Source organism: Nerophis ophidion, linkage group LG04, assembly GCF_033978795.1.
Source record: "Nerophis ophidion isolate RoL-2023_Sa linkage group LG04, RoL_Noph_v1.0, whole genome shotgun sequence".
Taxonomy (NCBI): Eukaryota; Metazoa; Chordata; class Actinopteri; order Syngnathiformes; family Syngnathidae; genus Nerophis; species Nerophis ophidion.
In genome coordinates, this window is record NC_084614.1 from 5,040,491 (window position 1) to 5,055,490 (window position 15,000).

The window sequence follows — 15,000 nt, forward strand, 5'->3', positions numbered from 1 at the left end:
GCAATGTAAACTCAATAAAGTCACTAAAATCCATCCATCTATTTTCTACTGCTTGTCCCTTTTTCCTGATTAAGAATAATTTTAGAATTTTGATGACATGTTTTAAAATGTGTTAAAATCCAATCTGCACTTTGTTAGAATATATAACAAATTGGACCAAGCTATATTTCTAACAAAGACAACTCATTATTTCTTCTGGATTTTCCAAAACAATCAATCATCAATCAATCAATGTTTACTTATATAGCCCTAAATCACTAGTGTCTCAAAGGGCTGCACAAACCACCACGACATCCTCGGTAGGCCCACATAAGGGCAAGGAAAACTCACACCCAGTGGGACATCGGTGATAATAATGATCCAGTGGGACGTCTGTGACAATAATGATTATGAGAACCTTAGAGAGGAGGAAAGCAAAAATTTTAAAAGAAATTCATAAGACTTTCAAATAAGATTTAAATTTGATTCTACAGATTTTCTAGATTCGCCAGAATATTTTTTTAAAATTTTAATCATAAGTTTGAAGAAATATTTCACAAATATTCTTCGTCAAAAAAACAGAAGCTAAAATGAAGAATAAAATTAAAATGTATTTATTATTCTTTACAATAAAAAAAAACTTGAATATTGATTTAAATTGTCAGGAAAGAAGAGGAAGGAATTTAAAAGGTAAAAAAAGAATATGTTTAAAAATCCTAAAATCATTTTTAATGTTGTATTTTTTCTCTAAAATTGTCTTTCTGAAAGTTATAAGAAGCAAGGTAAAAAAAAATGAATTTTTTTAAACAAGTGAAAACAAGTCTTTAAAATATTCTCTTGGATTTTCAAATTCTATTTGAGTTTTGTCACTCTTAGAATTAAAAATGTCGAGCAAAGCGAGACCAGCTTGCTAGTAAATAAATACAATTTAAAAAATTGAGGCAGCTCACTGGTAAGTGCTGCTATTTGAGCTATTTTTAGAACAGGCCAGCGGGCGACTCATCTGGTCCTTACGGGCACCGTGTTGGTGACCCCTGCTGTAGAGAGTGTTACTCGAAGCCCTTACGTCACTTCCCTATCTCTTCCCGGAAGTCCCGCCCTGTGCCCATTACAATATTTAATACTCTATCTGTATTTGCGTTAATTTTCTTTCCTTGAGGTTTGACTTTTTCTGTGAATTGTAAATGTGTGGGGGGTTTTTTCGATAAAAAAATTAATTAAATTAAAATAAAATAAAATAAAGAGGATCGTGAACTGGCGGGAGGCGAAGAAGAAGGACCCGGATGTGGGCGAAGACACCGAACAAACAAATCGCTTCGTCGTCGTATTATGTTCGATATGTGAATCAGAATCTTTATTTTATGCTCGATATTTTTTTATTGTTGTATATAAATGTGTGAGACGAATGAAAAAGTCAGCTAATTGCCGCGAATAAGCCACCGCGAGCTACTTTTAGCTCCCTAGCTTTAGCTTGTGTTTAGCCCGCTTGTGTCCGGAAGCTAACAAGAAGAAGAACCAACATGAGCGACGACGACAGCCCGACGCCGAGCAGCAAAGACTCCGCCATCCTGCTGACCAAAGACGGCCAGCGCTACATCGTGGGCGACAGCCGCTCGGTCGACAGCCGAGACGTGATCACCCTGATCCCCATGGACGCGGACATGGACGACGCGGACGAGGAGAGCGACGTGCTGGACAGCTCGGACCCCCGGGACAGCGCCGCCAGCCCCGAGGAGATGATGGACGAGGACGGCCTGGAGGGCGACGGTCACGCCCCCAAGCAGTGCACCTACGACGGCTGCACGGAGACCACCACGCAGGTGGCCAAGCAGAGGAAGCCGTGGATGTGCAAGAAGCACCGCAACAAGATGTACAAAGACAAGTACAAGAAGAAGAAGAGCGACCAGGCCATGTCCAGCAACAAACTAGACGTAAGCACATTTTACACTGTATGTGGCTCCGTTTTTTGTAGTTTTTACTCACAATTTACACTATGTGACTCCATTTTTGTAGTTCTACAACTGTATGTGGCTCCATTTTTGTAGTTTTTACCCACACTTTACACTGGATGTGACTCCATTTTTGTAGTCATTCAACTGTATGTGGCTCCATTTTTGTAGTTTTTGCTCATACTTTACAGTGATTGTGACTCAATTTTTTTAAATTTTACGCACACTTTCCACTGTATATTTCCACTGTATGTGGGCTCCATTTTTGTAGTTTTACTCACAATTTACACTGTATGTGACTCCATTTTTGTAGTCCTTCAACTGTATGTGGCTCCATTTTTGTAGTTTTTGCTCACACTTTACAGTGGTTGTGACTCAATTTTTGTAAATTTTACGCACACTTTCCACTGTATATTTCCACTGTATGTGGGCTCCAATTTTGTAGTTTTTACTCACAATTTACACTGTATGTGACTCACTTTTTGTAGTTATACTCACAATTTACACTGCACGTGTCTCCATTTTTGTAGTTTTTACGCACAATTTACACTGTATGTGACTCCATTTTTGTAGTTTTTACTAAGAATTTTCACTAGTTGTGGCTCCATTTTTGTAGTTTTTACTCACAATTTACACTGTATGTGACTCCATTTTTGTAGTTCTACAACTGTATGTGGCTCCATTTTTGTAGTTTTTACTCACACTTTACACTGGATGTGACTCCATTTTTGTAAATTTTACGCACACTTTCCACTGTATATTTCCATTGTATGCGGCTCCAATTTTGTAGTTTTTACTCACAATTTACACTGTATGCGGGCTCCATTTTTGTAGTTATACTCACAATTTACACTGCGTGTGACTCCATTATTGTAGTTTTTACGCACAATTTACACTGTATGTGACTCCATTTTTGTAGTTTTTACTAAGAATTTACACTAGATGCGGCCTCCAATTTTGTAGTTATACTCACAATTTACACTGCGTGTGACTCCATTTTTGTAGTTTTTATTCACAATTTACACTGTATGTTACTCCATTTTTTGTAGTTTTACTCACAATTTACACTGTGACTCAATTTTTGTAGTTTTTATTCACAATTTATACTGTATGTGACTCCATTTTTGTAGTTTTTATTCACAATTTACACTATGTGACTCCATGTTTTAGTATTACTCACAATTTACACTGTATGTGGCTTCATTTTTGTAGTTTTCAGGCACACTCTGCACTGTATGCGGGCTCCATTTTTGTAGTTTTCGAACACACTTTCCTGGCTCCGTTTTTGTAGTTTTTATTCACAATTTACACTGTATGTGGCTCCATTTTTGTAGTTTTTACTCACAATTTACACTGTATGTGGCTCCATTTTTGTAGTTTTTACTCACAATTTACACTGTGTGGCTCCATTTTTGTTGAATTTTTTACTCACAACTTACACGTATGTGGCTCCGTTTTTGTAGTTTTTACTCACAATTTACACTGTATGTGGCTCCATTTTTGTAGTTTTTACTCACAATTTACACTGTGTGTGGCTCCATTTTTGTTGAATGTTTTACTCACAACTTACACGTATGTGGCTCCGTTTTTGTAGTTTTTACTCACAATTTACACTGTGTGGCTCCATTTTTGTTGAATTTTTTACTCACAACTTACACGTATGTGGCTCCGTTTTTGTAGTTTTTACTCACAATTTACACTGTATGTGACTCCATTTTTGTAGTTCTTCAACTGTATGTGGCTCCATTTTTGTAGTTTTTACTCACACTTTATACTGAATGTGACTCTATTTTTGTAATTTTTACGCACACTTTCCACTGTATATTTCCACTGTATGTGGGCTCCAATTTTGTAGTTTTTACTCACAATTTACACTGTGACTCCATTTTTGTAGTTTTTACTAAGAATTTACACTAGATGTGGCTCCATTTTTGTAGTTTTTACTCACAATTTACACTATATATGACTCCATTTTTGTAGTTTTACTCACAATTTACACTGTGTGACTCCATTTTTGTAGTTTTTATTCACAATTTACACTGTATGTGACTCCATTTTTGTAGTTTTTATTCACAATTTACACTGTATGTGACTCCATGTTTTAGTATTACTCACAATTTACACTGTATGTGGCTTCATTTTTGTAGTTTTCAGGCACACTCTGCACTGTATGCGGGCTCCATTTTTTGTAGTTTTTACACACACTTTCCTGGCTCCATTTTTGTAGTTTTTCCTCATAATTTACAGTGTATGTGGCTCCATTTTTTTAATTTTTACTCACAATTTACACTTTATGTGGCTCCATTTTTGTAATTTTTACTCACAATTTACACTTTATGTGGCTCCATTTTTGTAGTTTTTACTCGCAATTTACACTGTATGTGGCTCCATTTTTATAGTTTTTACTCACAATTTACACCGTATGTGGCTCCATTTTTGTAGTTTTTACTCACAATTTACACTGTGGCTCCATTTTTTAACAAACCCCGTTTCCATATGAGTTGGGAAATTGTGTTAGATGTAAATATAAACGGAATACAATGATTTGAAAATCCTTTTCAACCCATATTCGATTGAATGCACTTCAAAGACAAGGTATTTGATGTTCAAACACATACAATTTATTTTTTTGTGCAAATAATAATTAACTTAAGAATTTCATGGCTGCAACAGGTGCCAAAGTAGTTGGGAAAGGGCATGTTCGCCACTGTTACATCACATCTTCTTTTAACAACACTCAATAAACATTTGGGAACTGAGGAAACTAGTTGTTGAAGCTTTGAAAGTGGAATTCTTTCCCATTCTTGTTTTATGTAGAGCTTTAGTCGTTCAACAGTCCGGGGTCTCCGCTGTCGTATTTTACGATTCATAATGCGCCACACGTTTTCGATGGGAGACATGTCTGCACTGCAGACGGGCCAGGAAATAACCCGCACTCTTTTACTACGAAGCCACGCCGTTGTAACACATTGTTTTGCTGAAATAAGTGGGGACATCCATGATAACGTTGCTTGGATGACAACATATGTTGCTCCAAAAGCTGTATGTACCTTTCAGCATTAATGGTGCCTTCACAGATGTGTAAGTTACCCATGCCTTGGGCACTAATGCATCACACATGCTGGCTTTTCAACTTTGCGCCTACAACAATCTGGAAGATTATTTTCCTCTTTGTTCCGGAGGACACCACGTCCACAGTTTCCAAATATAATTTGAAATGTGGACTCGTCAGACCACAGAACACTTTTCCACTTTGCATCAGTCCATCTTAGATGAGCTCGGGCCCAGCGAAGCCGGCGGCATTCCTGGGTCTTGTTGATTAATGTCTTTCGCTTTGCAAAGTAGAATTTTAACTTGCACTTAGAGATGTAGCGACCAACTGTAGATACTTACAGTGGTTTTATGAAGTGTTCGGTTTTATGTCGGTTTTTGATGCAGTACCTCCTGAGGGATCAAAGGTCTGTAATATCATCGCTTACGTGCAGTGATTTCTCCAGATTCTCTGAACTTTTTGATGATTTTACAGACCGTAGATGGTAAAATCCCTAAATTCCTTGCAATAGCTCGTTGAGAAATGTTGTTCTAAAAAAGTTTGACAATTTGCTTAGAAATGGGTGACCCTCGCCCCATCCTTGTTTGTGAATTACTTAGCATTTCATGAAAGCTGCTTTTATACCCAATCATGGCACCCACCTGTTCCCAATTAGCCTGCACACCTGTGGGATGTTCCAAAAAAGTGTTGGATGGGCATTCCTCAACTTTATCAGTATTTATTGCCACCTTTCCCAATTTCTTTGTCACGTGTTGCTGGCATGAAATCCTAAAGTTAATGATTATTTGCAAAAAAAATGTTTATCAGTTTGAACATCAAATATGTTGTCTTTGTAGCATATTCAGCTGAATATGGGTTGAAAATTATTTGCAAAGCATTGTATTCCGTTTATGTTTACATCTAACACAATTTCCCAACTCATATGGAAACAGGGTTTGTAGTTTTTACGCACTTTCCACTGTATGTAGGCTCCATTTTTGTAGTTTTTAGGCACATTTTCCACTGTATGCATGCTAAATTTTTGTAGTTTTTACTCACACTTTACACTGTATGTGGCTCCATTTTTGTAGTTTTTACGCATACTTTCCACTTTACGTGGCTCCATTTTTGTAGTTTTTACGCACACTTTCCACTGCATGTGGCTCCATTTTTGTAGTTTTTACGCACACTTTCCACCCAATTTCTTTTATTTTACTAAGGTAAACATGCTAGGCTATTTGCTACTAGGGGCTAGCAGCTACACAACAGCTAAGCACACAATAGCACACAAGCTAGACATGCACAGTAATAATTGAACAACAAAACAACACGTGTCAATATAAACTAGTATCAAATATTTCTAGTTGCATATGACTTACACATACAAAGTCTCAGAGGCAGAAGCGTATTAAAAAGTATTCAGTATCAAACGTGTCCGTAGCATTCAACTTCATGAAACATTGTGGCCACTGGGTGTCGCCAAAAAACTGTTACAAGCCCATTTCAAATTAAAGACCGTATCAGCCCATTTTAGTCGTATATGTTAGTGTTGTTCATTTTTGATCAAACCTTTTCCAACATTCTACACTACAAAATAATAAAATGTCGTATAATTCCTGCTGATATCGTATTGGCCATACTCAAGGCTCTCGTATCGGAAACACCAAGTTGATATCATGTTGTTTACAGTCATCTGGGATAGGCTCATGTGGGTCACTTACAAGAAGTAACCTCAACTAAATCGTTTTTAATTTAGTTTTATTTCAAAAGTTGTGTTAGAATGTGTTGTAAGAAGATTTTGTGTTTGATGCCATCAGGACAACCCAGAGGAAAGGCCCGTGTCGGTCAACAAGCAGCGTTTGGGGGCCGTGGGGGACCGGCCAGCCAGACCCTCCCTCATCGAGCAGGTCCTCAACCAGAAAAGACTGGTAAGTTATCGACCTCTGAAGACGTTTAGGTGGTAATATTTGGACAGGAATCATCTGATGCCAAGTAAAGAAGGTGCCACGGACCCCAAAGACAGATGACATTGTGTTGCCATGGTGATTTTGCAATTCTGGGCACTGTCATAAAAAGCCTAAAAAAGGCTTCCGTATATCCTGGAATTGCCGCCGGGCATATAGTATGCGCCTGCCTAGAATTACTGCCGGGTCAAACTCGTTTCGCAAAATAATTAGCGCAAGCTTAGCATTACCGCAAAATATTATTTTTGTTAGCGCATGTCTAGAATTTCCACCGGGTCAAACTCGTCACGTCACGAGTGAAACTTCACCTGTCATCATTTTTCAAAATGGAGGAGGCTGATTTCAATAATTTGAAATCGCATAAAGGGAAGAAAATTAAGAGCTATTCAGTAGGATTTAAGGTATAAGCTATTGAATATGCTAAAAAGAACAGTAAGCAGCTATGTTTTATTAATATACCGTAGCTGCGTGTGTCAAATATGAGTCCTTAAATGACTCCCGCCTCCTGGTGGTAGAGGGCGCTAGTGATCCTTCTTGCGAAGAAGTGACAACAAGCAGCAAGAGTGAGCAGCGATCATTTATTACTTCCTCTCGCTTGCACTTTTAACATGGAGGATTACATATCTAAAATTTAACAGTTTTCTATACTGGACTTTGAATCAAAGCAGGAGGTAATAAAGGAAGATCTCCATTAAGACAGAGAGACTTTTAAAACTGAGGAAAGATAAGGAAGACTTCTATGAACAAGTTATCGATGCTTTTGATCAGCAGGAGGTGCGAATGGACTTCATTTATAAGTAAAGGGGACGGCGTGGCGCAGTGGGAGAGTGGCCGTGCGGAGCCTGAGGGTCCCTGGTTCAATCCCCACCTAGTACCAACCTCGTCACATCCGTTGTGTCCTGAGCAAGACACTTCACCCTTGCTCCTGATGGGTGTTGGTTAGCGCCTTGCATGGCAGCTCCCTCCATCAGTGTGTGAATGGGTGAATGTGGAAGTAGTGTCAAAAGCGCTTTGAGTACCTTGAAGGTAGAAAAGCGCTATACAAGTACAACCCATTTATCATTTAAGACCATAATAACGTTGTTTTAATTAAATGTGCTTTTCATCCTTACATCACACTCAAATTTATAAGCACAGGCCTAAATTTACCGCATGCCTTTGGTAAGCGCCGGAATGAGAAGAGGTTTTAAAATAATTAGCGCATGCTTGCCTTTACCGCATGCCTTTGGTAAATGCCGGAGTAAGAAGAGGTTTTAAAATAATTAGCGCATGCTTGCCTTTACCGCATGCCTTTGGTAAACGCCGGAGTGAGAAGAGGTTAGTTAGCTCCCCAGCGGCAATTCAAGGGAATACAATAAAGTTTCTCGCGTTCCTGTCGGTCGTTTTTTCTTAATAATGATCTGGCAACAGCCAGCGTCACCTCACAAGTGAATGTCAATCAAGTGACAAAAGGGACGTCTTAGTGAAGATTATCGCTCATTTTTAGGTCAATTTTTTTTTTTTAATGCCTGGCTGGCGATGGACTGACACACCCTCCAACATCCACGTAATGTGCACCCCTGTCCTAAAGCATCTTGGGTATTCACACGCAGTTTCTACTGAAACGGCCTTTTCTAGTGTTGACTTTTATTGTGTGAAATGTGAAGCAAACATGCGCTGCTTGTGTCCGTCAGTCCCTGCTGAGGAGTCCCGAGGTGATCAGCTTCCTGCAGCGCCAGCAGCAGCTCCTGGCCGCACAGAGCCGCACCGTGGCACAGCAGCAGAACTTTCCGGGCTGCTGACAGGTCACCTGCATGGACGTGTAAGCTTCCTCTGTATTTATTGACAAAGACGTGATGTGCTTTGACATGTAAGCAGTGAACGTTTTCAAAGCTAAATGTTTGATTTGCACTAACGCAGGGGTGGGGAACCTGTGGCTCTAGAGCCAGATGTGGCTCTAGAGCCAGATGTGGCTCTTTTGATGACTGCATCTGGCTCTCAGACAAATCTTAGCTGACATTGCTTAACGCGATAATTATGAATAATTTCGCTGGTAATCACAGTGCTAAAAATAATGTGCAAAATATAAAACATTCTCATGCATTTATATCCATCCATCCGTTTCATACCGCACCTGTTCAAGAAGTTGCATTAATGGTAAGAAGTATTTTATGTCACGATGGGGGGGGGGGGGGTTGCAGCTTGCTGCGGGGTCGTGTTCCCAGGAAGGCAGACGGACTACTCGGGACATGGCATTTAGGTAAAAACATGATTTAATTTTAACTAAAAAAAGACACAAACAAAAATCGCTCACAGCGGAGGCACAACTTGGGCTAAAGAACAAAGCCTACGCATAAACAGACTAAGAACATAAATCAAACAAAACTTACTTGGCATGGCATGAAGCAGGAAACTATGGCAAGGCATGAATCAAGTCAGCACAGGGCGACTGACTGGCAAAGACGAGCTTAAATGCTGCCTCTGATTAGTGCTCGGGAAGCAGGTCCACCAGAGACAGGTGGACAAAATGAGTAACCAAGGAAACCAGACAAATGACCAAACAAAAACATGATCAAAAGACATGACATTTTATTTATTATTGGTTAGCTTCAGAATAACAATGTTATTAAAAAGAAGAAGAGACTTATTATACTCAAAAAATGTTGGTCTTACTTGAAAATGCACTCATTTAGTTGTATTCAGTGTTAAAAAATGTTAGATGTCTCTCACGGAAATAATTAGCGCTTGCTGCAGGGTCGTTCTCCCAGGAAGCCAGATGGCATTTAGGTAAAAACATGATTTAATTTTATCTAAAAAAAAATATACAAACAAAAATCGCTCACAGCGGAGCTTCAGAATAATGTTATTAAAAAGAAGAAGACTTATTATACTCGAAAAATGTTGGTCTTACTTAAAAATGCACTCATTTAGTTGTATTCAGTGTTAAAAAATGTTAGATGTCTCTCACGGAAATAATTAGCGCTTGCTGCGGGGTTGTTCTCCCAGGAAGCCAGACGGCATTTAGGTAAAAACATGATTTAATTTTATCTAAAAAAAAGATACAAACAAAAATCGCTCACAGCGGAGGCACAACTTGGGCTAAAGAACAAAGCCTACGCATAAACAGACTATGAACATAAATCAAACAAAACTTACTTGGCATGGCATGAGGCACGAAACTATGGCAAGGCACGAAACAAGTCAGCACAGGGCGACTGACTGGCAAAGACGAGCTTAAATACTGCCTCTGATTAGTGCTCGGGAAGCAGGTCCACCAGAGACAGGTGGACAAAATGAGTAACCAAGGAAACCAGACAAATGGCCAAACAAAAATTATTTATTTATTTATTATTGGTTAGCTTCAGAATAACAATGTTATTAAAAAGAATAAGAGACTTATTATACTCAAAAAATGTTGGTCTTACTTAAAAATGCACGCATTTAGTTGTATTCAGTGTTAAAAAATGTTATATGTCTCTCACGGAAATACATTTTGAAATATTTGGCTTTCATGGCTCTCTCAGCCAAAAAGGTTCCCGACCCCTGCACTAACAGAAGGAAAATGTTCAACACCTCCTATTGTGTGAGTGAAATGAAATGATTGTGAAGTCATTGGAGAAAACTTTAATAGAGAATAAACAACACATCATCCAAACATTGGTCAGTAAGTTTAAATAGAATAATATTATCACACACAAAGTGCCATGACCACCAGCTAAATGAGATTCAGTCTTACAGTAAACAAGAGGTTTGGGAACGTGGGGGGTGGGGGGTAGCAGTAGAGGCGGCGCTAGGACACGGAGGAGATGGGGTTGTGCGGCGAGCCCATCTGGGTCAGGACCTTGTCCAGCCACTGCAGGGGCCCGTGCAGGTGCACCTCGATCCAGCAGGGGGTGCTGGTCACGTCCTGGCGGTGGTACTCTGCCCCCCAACCCTGCAGAGATCAGGTTGCTCTTACATAAATATTTGTCCACAATATTTTCAAACACCAAAATTGTCCCGTCCAATTCCAAAAGGTAAATACGACAAACTGAAGTTGTTAATCTGACCCTACAATAAACAATGCATGATAATAATTACTAATCTTATGTATATTTAGACCTGATCTTTTCTCCTACTCGTTAACATTTAATTGAACATATTCAGTGGACTAGTGGTAAGTGTCCCCCCTGAGATGGGTAGGTTGTGAGTTCAAACCCCGGCAGAGTCATACCAAAGACTATAAAAACGGGAGCCACCTCCCTGCTTGGCACTCCGCAACAAGAGTTGGATTTGGGGGTTAAATAAACAAAAATGATTCCCGGGCGCGGCTGTCGCTCACCTCTCAGGAGGTGATCAAGGGTGATGGGTCAAATGCAGAGAATAATTTTGCCACACCTGGTGTGTGTGTGACAATCATTGGTACTTTAACTTTAATACATGCAAATCTCTCAAAATGAATAAAACTGACTAAATTGGATAAAATCCATTCATCCTATTTCTACCACTTGTACCTTTTGGGGTAACGGGGAGTGAGCCTATCTCCGCTGCATTCAGGCGGAAGGCGGTGTACACCCTGGATAAGTCGCCACCTCATCACAGGGCCGACACAGATAGACAACATGCACACTCACATTCACACACTTAGTGTTGCCAAGCAACCTATCCCCCGCTGCATGTTTTTGGAGGTGGGAGGAAGCCGAAGTACCCGGGGAGAACATGCAAACTCCACACAGAATAAAGTTAAAAGTACCAATGATTGTCACACACACACTAGGTGTGGCAAAATTATTCTCTGCATTTGACCCATCACCCTTGATCACCCCCTGGGAGGTGAGGGGAGCGGTGGGCAGCAGCGGTGGCCACGCCCGGGAATCATTTTTGGTGATTTAACCCCCAATTCCAACCTTTTGAAGCTGAGTGCAGACCACAAGCTCGGGGATCGAACCCAAGACCTTTGAATTATGAGGCACATGCACTAACCACTGGATCAAATCATTTCTCACAATTATTTAGAATACATCCATGGCACAAACATGCTGTGACCGCCCTTGCCTTTTTACTTGTTAATGGACGAGGGATGTGACAATAAACTGTATAATAATAATTTGCGATAAAATTCCAGACAGGTGGTAATAAGTCAAATTTTTAAATTACCGAAAAACCATGATTTATTAACGCATTTTCGGCAACAGGATTTCCGGCGCATGCGCACTAACGCCATTTGGCTTGATCATCATGGCGGTCATAGCTCGGTTGGTAGAGCGGCCGTGCCAGCAACTGGAGGGTTCCAGGTTCGATTCCCGCCTTTGCCATCCTAGTCACTGCCGTTGTGTCCCTGGGCAAGACACTTCACCCACGTGCTCCCAGTGCCACCCACACTGGTTTAAATGTAACTTAGATATTGGGTTTCACTCTGTAAAGCGCTATATAAATATAAATTAACTTAACTTAATAACTTTGCCGCGGAGATTTCCCCTCAGAGTAAACGGAGCCAAGCCATTTTCTCTGGCTTCCTGCTGTGCATAAAGAGCACAACGCTGTTTAGATGGAGACAAATGTGGACAATATTGGAGAGACTTGTCCCACACTAAAAGTACACAGCCAAGGAGAAAACTATTTGATGTTTTCACAACTTGTTAATAAAGTCTTGTTAATAGAGTCCCCCGGCCCAGGATGCCCAAAATGTCCAAAACGCGCCCAGCCGAGTAGCACTGGAAGGTGGGTAGAAAAGTTGGCAAAAGTCCCAGAAATGTTCATAAATCACACGCAGGTTCGAGTCCCACAAGTCCTTTACTTTGTTGACTGGGATGTTCACTCCTTTTATTTAACTGCAAACTGTATCAGTGTTCAAATAACATCAATACTAGCTCAAATGTTTTGTCATTTCATCAAAGTGAAGGGTGGACTTGTTGGACAGGAAGATATTCAACAGGAACACCTTGAAACTTAGTAACAGCTGCGTGATGGATATCAAACAAGCCATTGACTCACACAACAAAAAGACTGTGAGCACACACAGACAAGCAACCGCTAAGGACTCTAAACTCCACAGATAACTGCAATTGCAGACAAAGGCTTCTGCCCACGTAAGAGTAACTGTTTAAAAACCTCAGTTGTTTACCAAGCCAGCGTCACCTGCAAGGACAACCCAAAACAGAGACATACATGCGACTCACAGAAAATAATTTTAAAGCCCACTATAACAATCATACAGCAGCCTTCTGTAGCCCCAATTCTACAAAGCTGAGGAAATACATAAAGACTCTTAAAGACAATAAATTGATTACGCTATTACATGGCCAATTGTCACATCCAGCTCACCATACAACTGCAGCTAAAATAAGTAACATGCGCCTGAAATAAAAAATAAATATTGTATACCACCCCAGCATGTCCACTTTAAACAAACGCAACAAACTGGTCTCATCTTGCTGGCACAGAAGCAAGGCATTACTGTGTAACAATGGCCACTCCCCCATGTAATGTACCCTATAAATATGTATGTGTAACACCCAGACAGACTTCAATAAAGTCCCCTGAAGAGCAGGGAAACCTGCGAAACAGGTTTGTAGGGATGAAGATGAATAGCCTCTGTGTTTTTTCTTGACGTAACGTATGAATGGATATATATATATACATATATATATACATATATATACATATATACATATGTATATATATACACACACATATATATATGTATATATATACATATATATATATACATATGTATATATATACACACACATATATATATGTATATATATACATATATATATATATACATGTATATATATACATATATATATATACATGTATATAAATATATATACATATATACATGTATATAAATATATATACATATATACATGTATATAAATATATATACATATGTATATATACATATATGTATATATACATATATGTATATATATATGCATATATGTATATATATATACATGTATATATATACACATGTATATATATACATGTATATATATATACATGTATATACATGTATATATATATGTATATATACATGTATATATATATACATGTATATACATGTATATATATATGTATATATACATGTATATATATATATATGTATATATACATGTATATATATATATGTATATATACATGTGTATATATATACACATATATATGTATATATATGCATGTATATATATACATATATATATATATATATATATATATATATATATATACATATATATACGTATATATACACATATATATATGTATATATATACATATGTGTATATATATACATATGTATATATATATATGTATGTATATATATGTATATATATATATATATACATATATATATGTATATATATATATATATATATATATATATGAATACATATATATATATATATATATGAATACATATATATATATATATATGTGTGTGTATACATATATATATATATACACATATATATACATGTGTATACACATATATACATCTTTTTAAATACACCAATGGTGCAACTGGACACATCCTCAGTGATGTAACCTAGGATCACAGGGGGTTTCGGGTCTTTCAACAATCAGACCCCCTCCCCTAGGCGACCCAGCCAGGGTTGATCAGGCCCCAGCCTGTGTCCAGGTAGCGCTACTGCCCTACATGCCACGCCTCTCCCCTCCTGATCCACAGCCACCTTGATGCCACTTCTGCTGCATCTGTGACTAACTTCATGGCCCTTTGCTGGCTGGCCCCTGTGATGCCAAGCATTCTGTAGGCCCTGCAGAGAGATTTGCCCACAAACCCTCGACACCCCACTTCAACCGGCCGGCACATCGCTCGCCACCCATTGCTCCGACACTCCTCCACAAGCTGAGAGTACTTTGCACTCTTCCTCTCATTGGCCTCCTCCATACGGTCCTCCCAAGGCACTGTGAGCTCCAAGAGGATTACCTGCTTGGAGGCCACTGAGGTGAGCACAATATCTGGCCTTAGTGTTGTTTTAGCAACCACGTCAGGGAACTTCAACTGCTTTCCCAGATCAACTGACAGCTCCCAGTCGCGTGCTGTTGCCAACAGGCCAGACGAGGTGTTCCGGGCAGCCGGTGTTGACTTCTC

The 15,000-nt window shown here is 39.1% G+C and overlaps 2 protein-coding genes across 2 annotated transcripts in view; one reads left to right on the top strand and one right to left on the bottom strand.

The window, feature by feature from the left end:
* The first annotated feature begins 1,220 nt into the window (after window positions 1-1,220).
* rfxap (regulatory factor X-associated protein) lies at window positions 1,221-13,469 on the top strand. The gene is made up of 3 exons (XM_061896818.1): window positions 1,221-1,910; window positions 6,777-6,887; window positions 8,597-13,469. Exons 1-3 carry the CDS (start codon window positions 1,500-1,502, stop codon window positions 8,702-8,704), a joined length of 630 nt encoding a protein of 209 aa, XP_061752802.1. The 5' UTR covers window positions 1,221-1,499; the 3' UTR covers window positions 8,705-13,469.
* smad9 (SMAD family member 9) overlaps window positions 10,512-15,000 on the bottom strand; it is a 26,386-nt gene continuing 21,897 nt past the window's right edge. Inside the window, exon 8 of the mRNA XM_061896816.1 lies at window positions 10,512-10,836. Coding sequence (XP_061752800.1) covers window positions 10,693-10,836 — 144 coding nt within the window. The 3' untranslated portion in view covers window positions 10,512-10,692. The remainder of the gene's footprint in view (window positions 10,837-15,000) is intronic.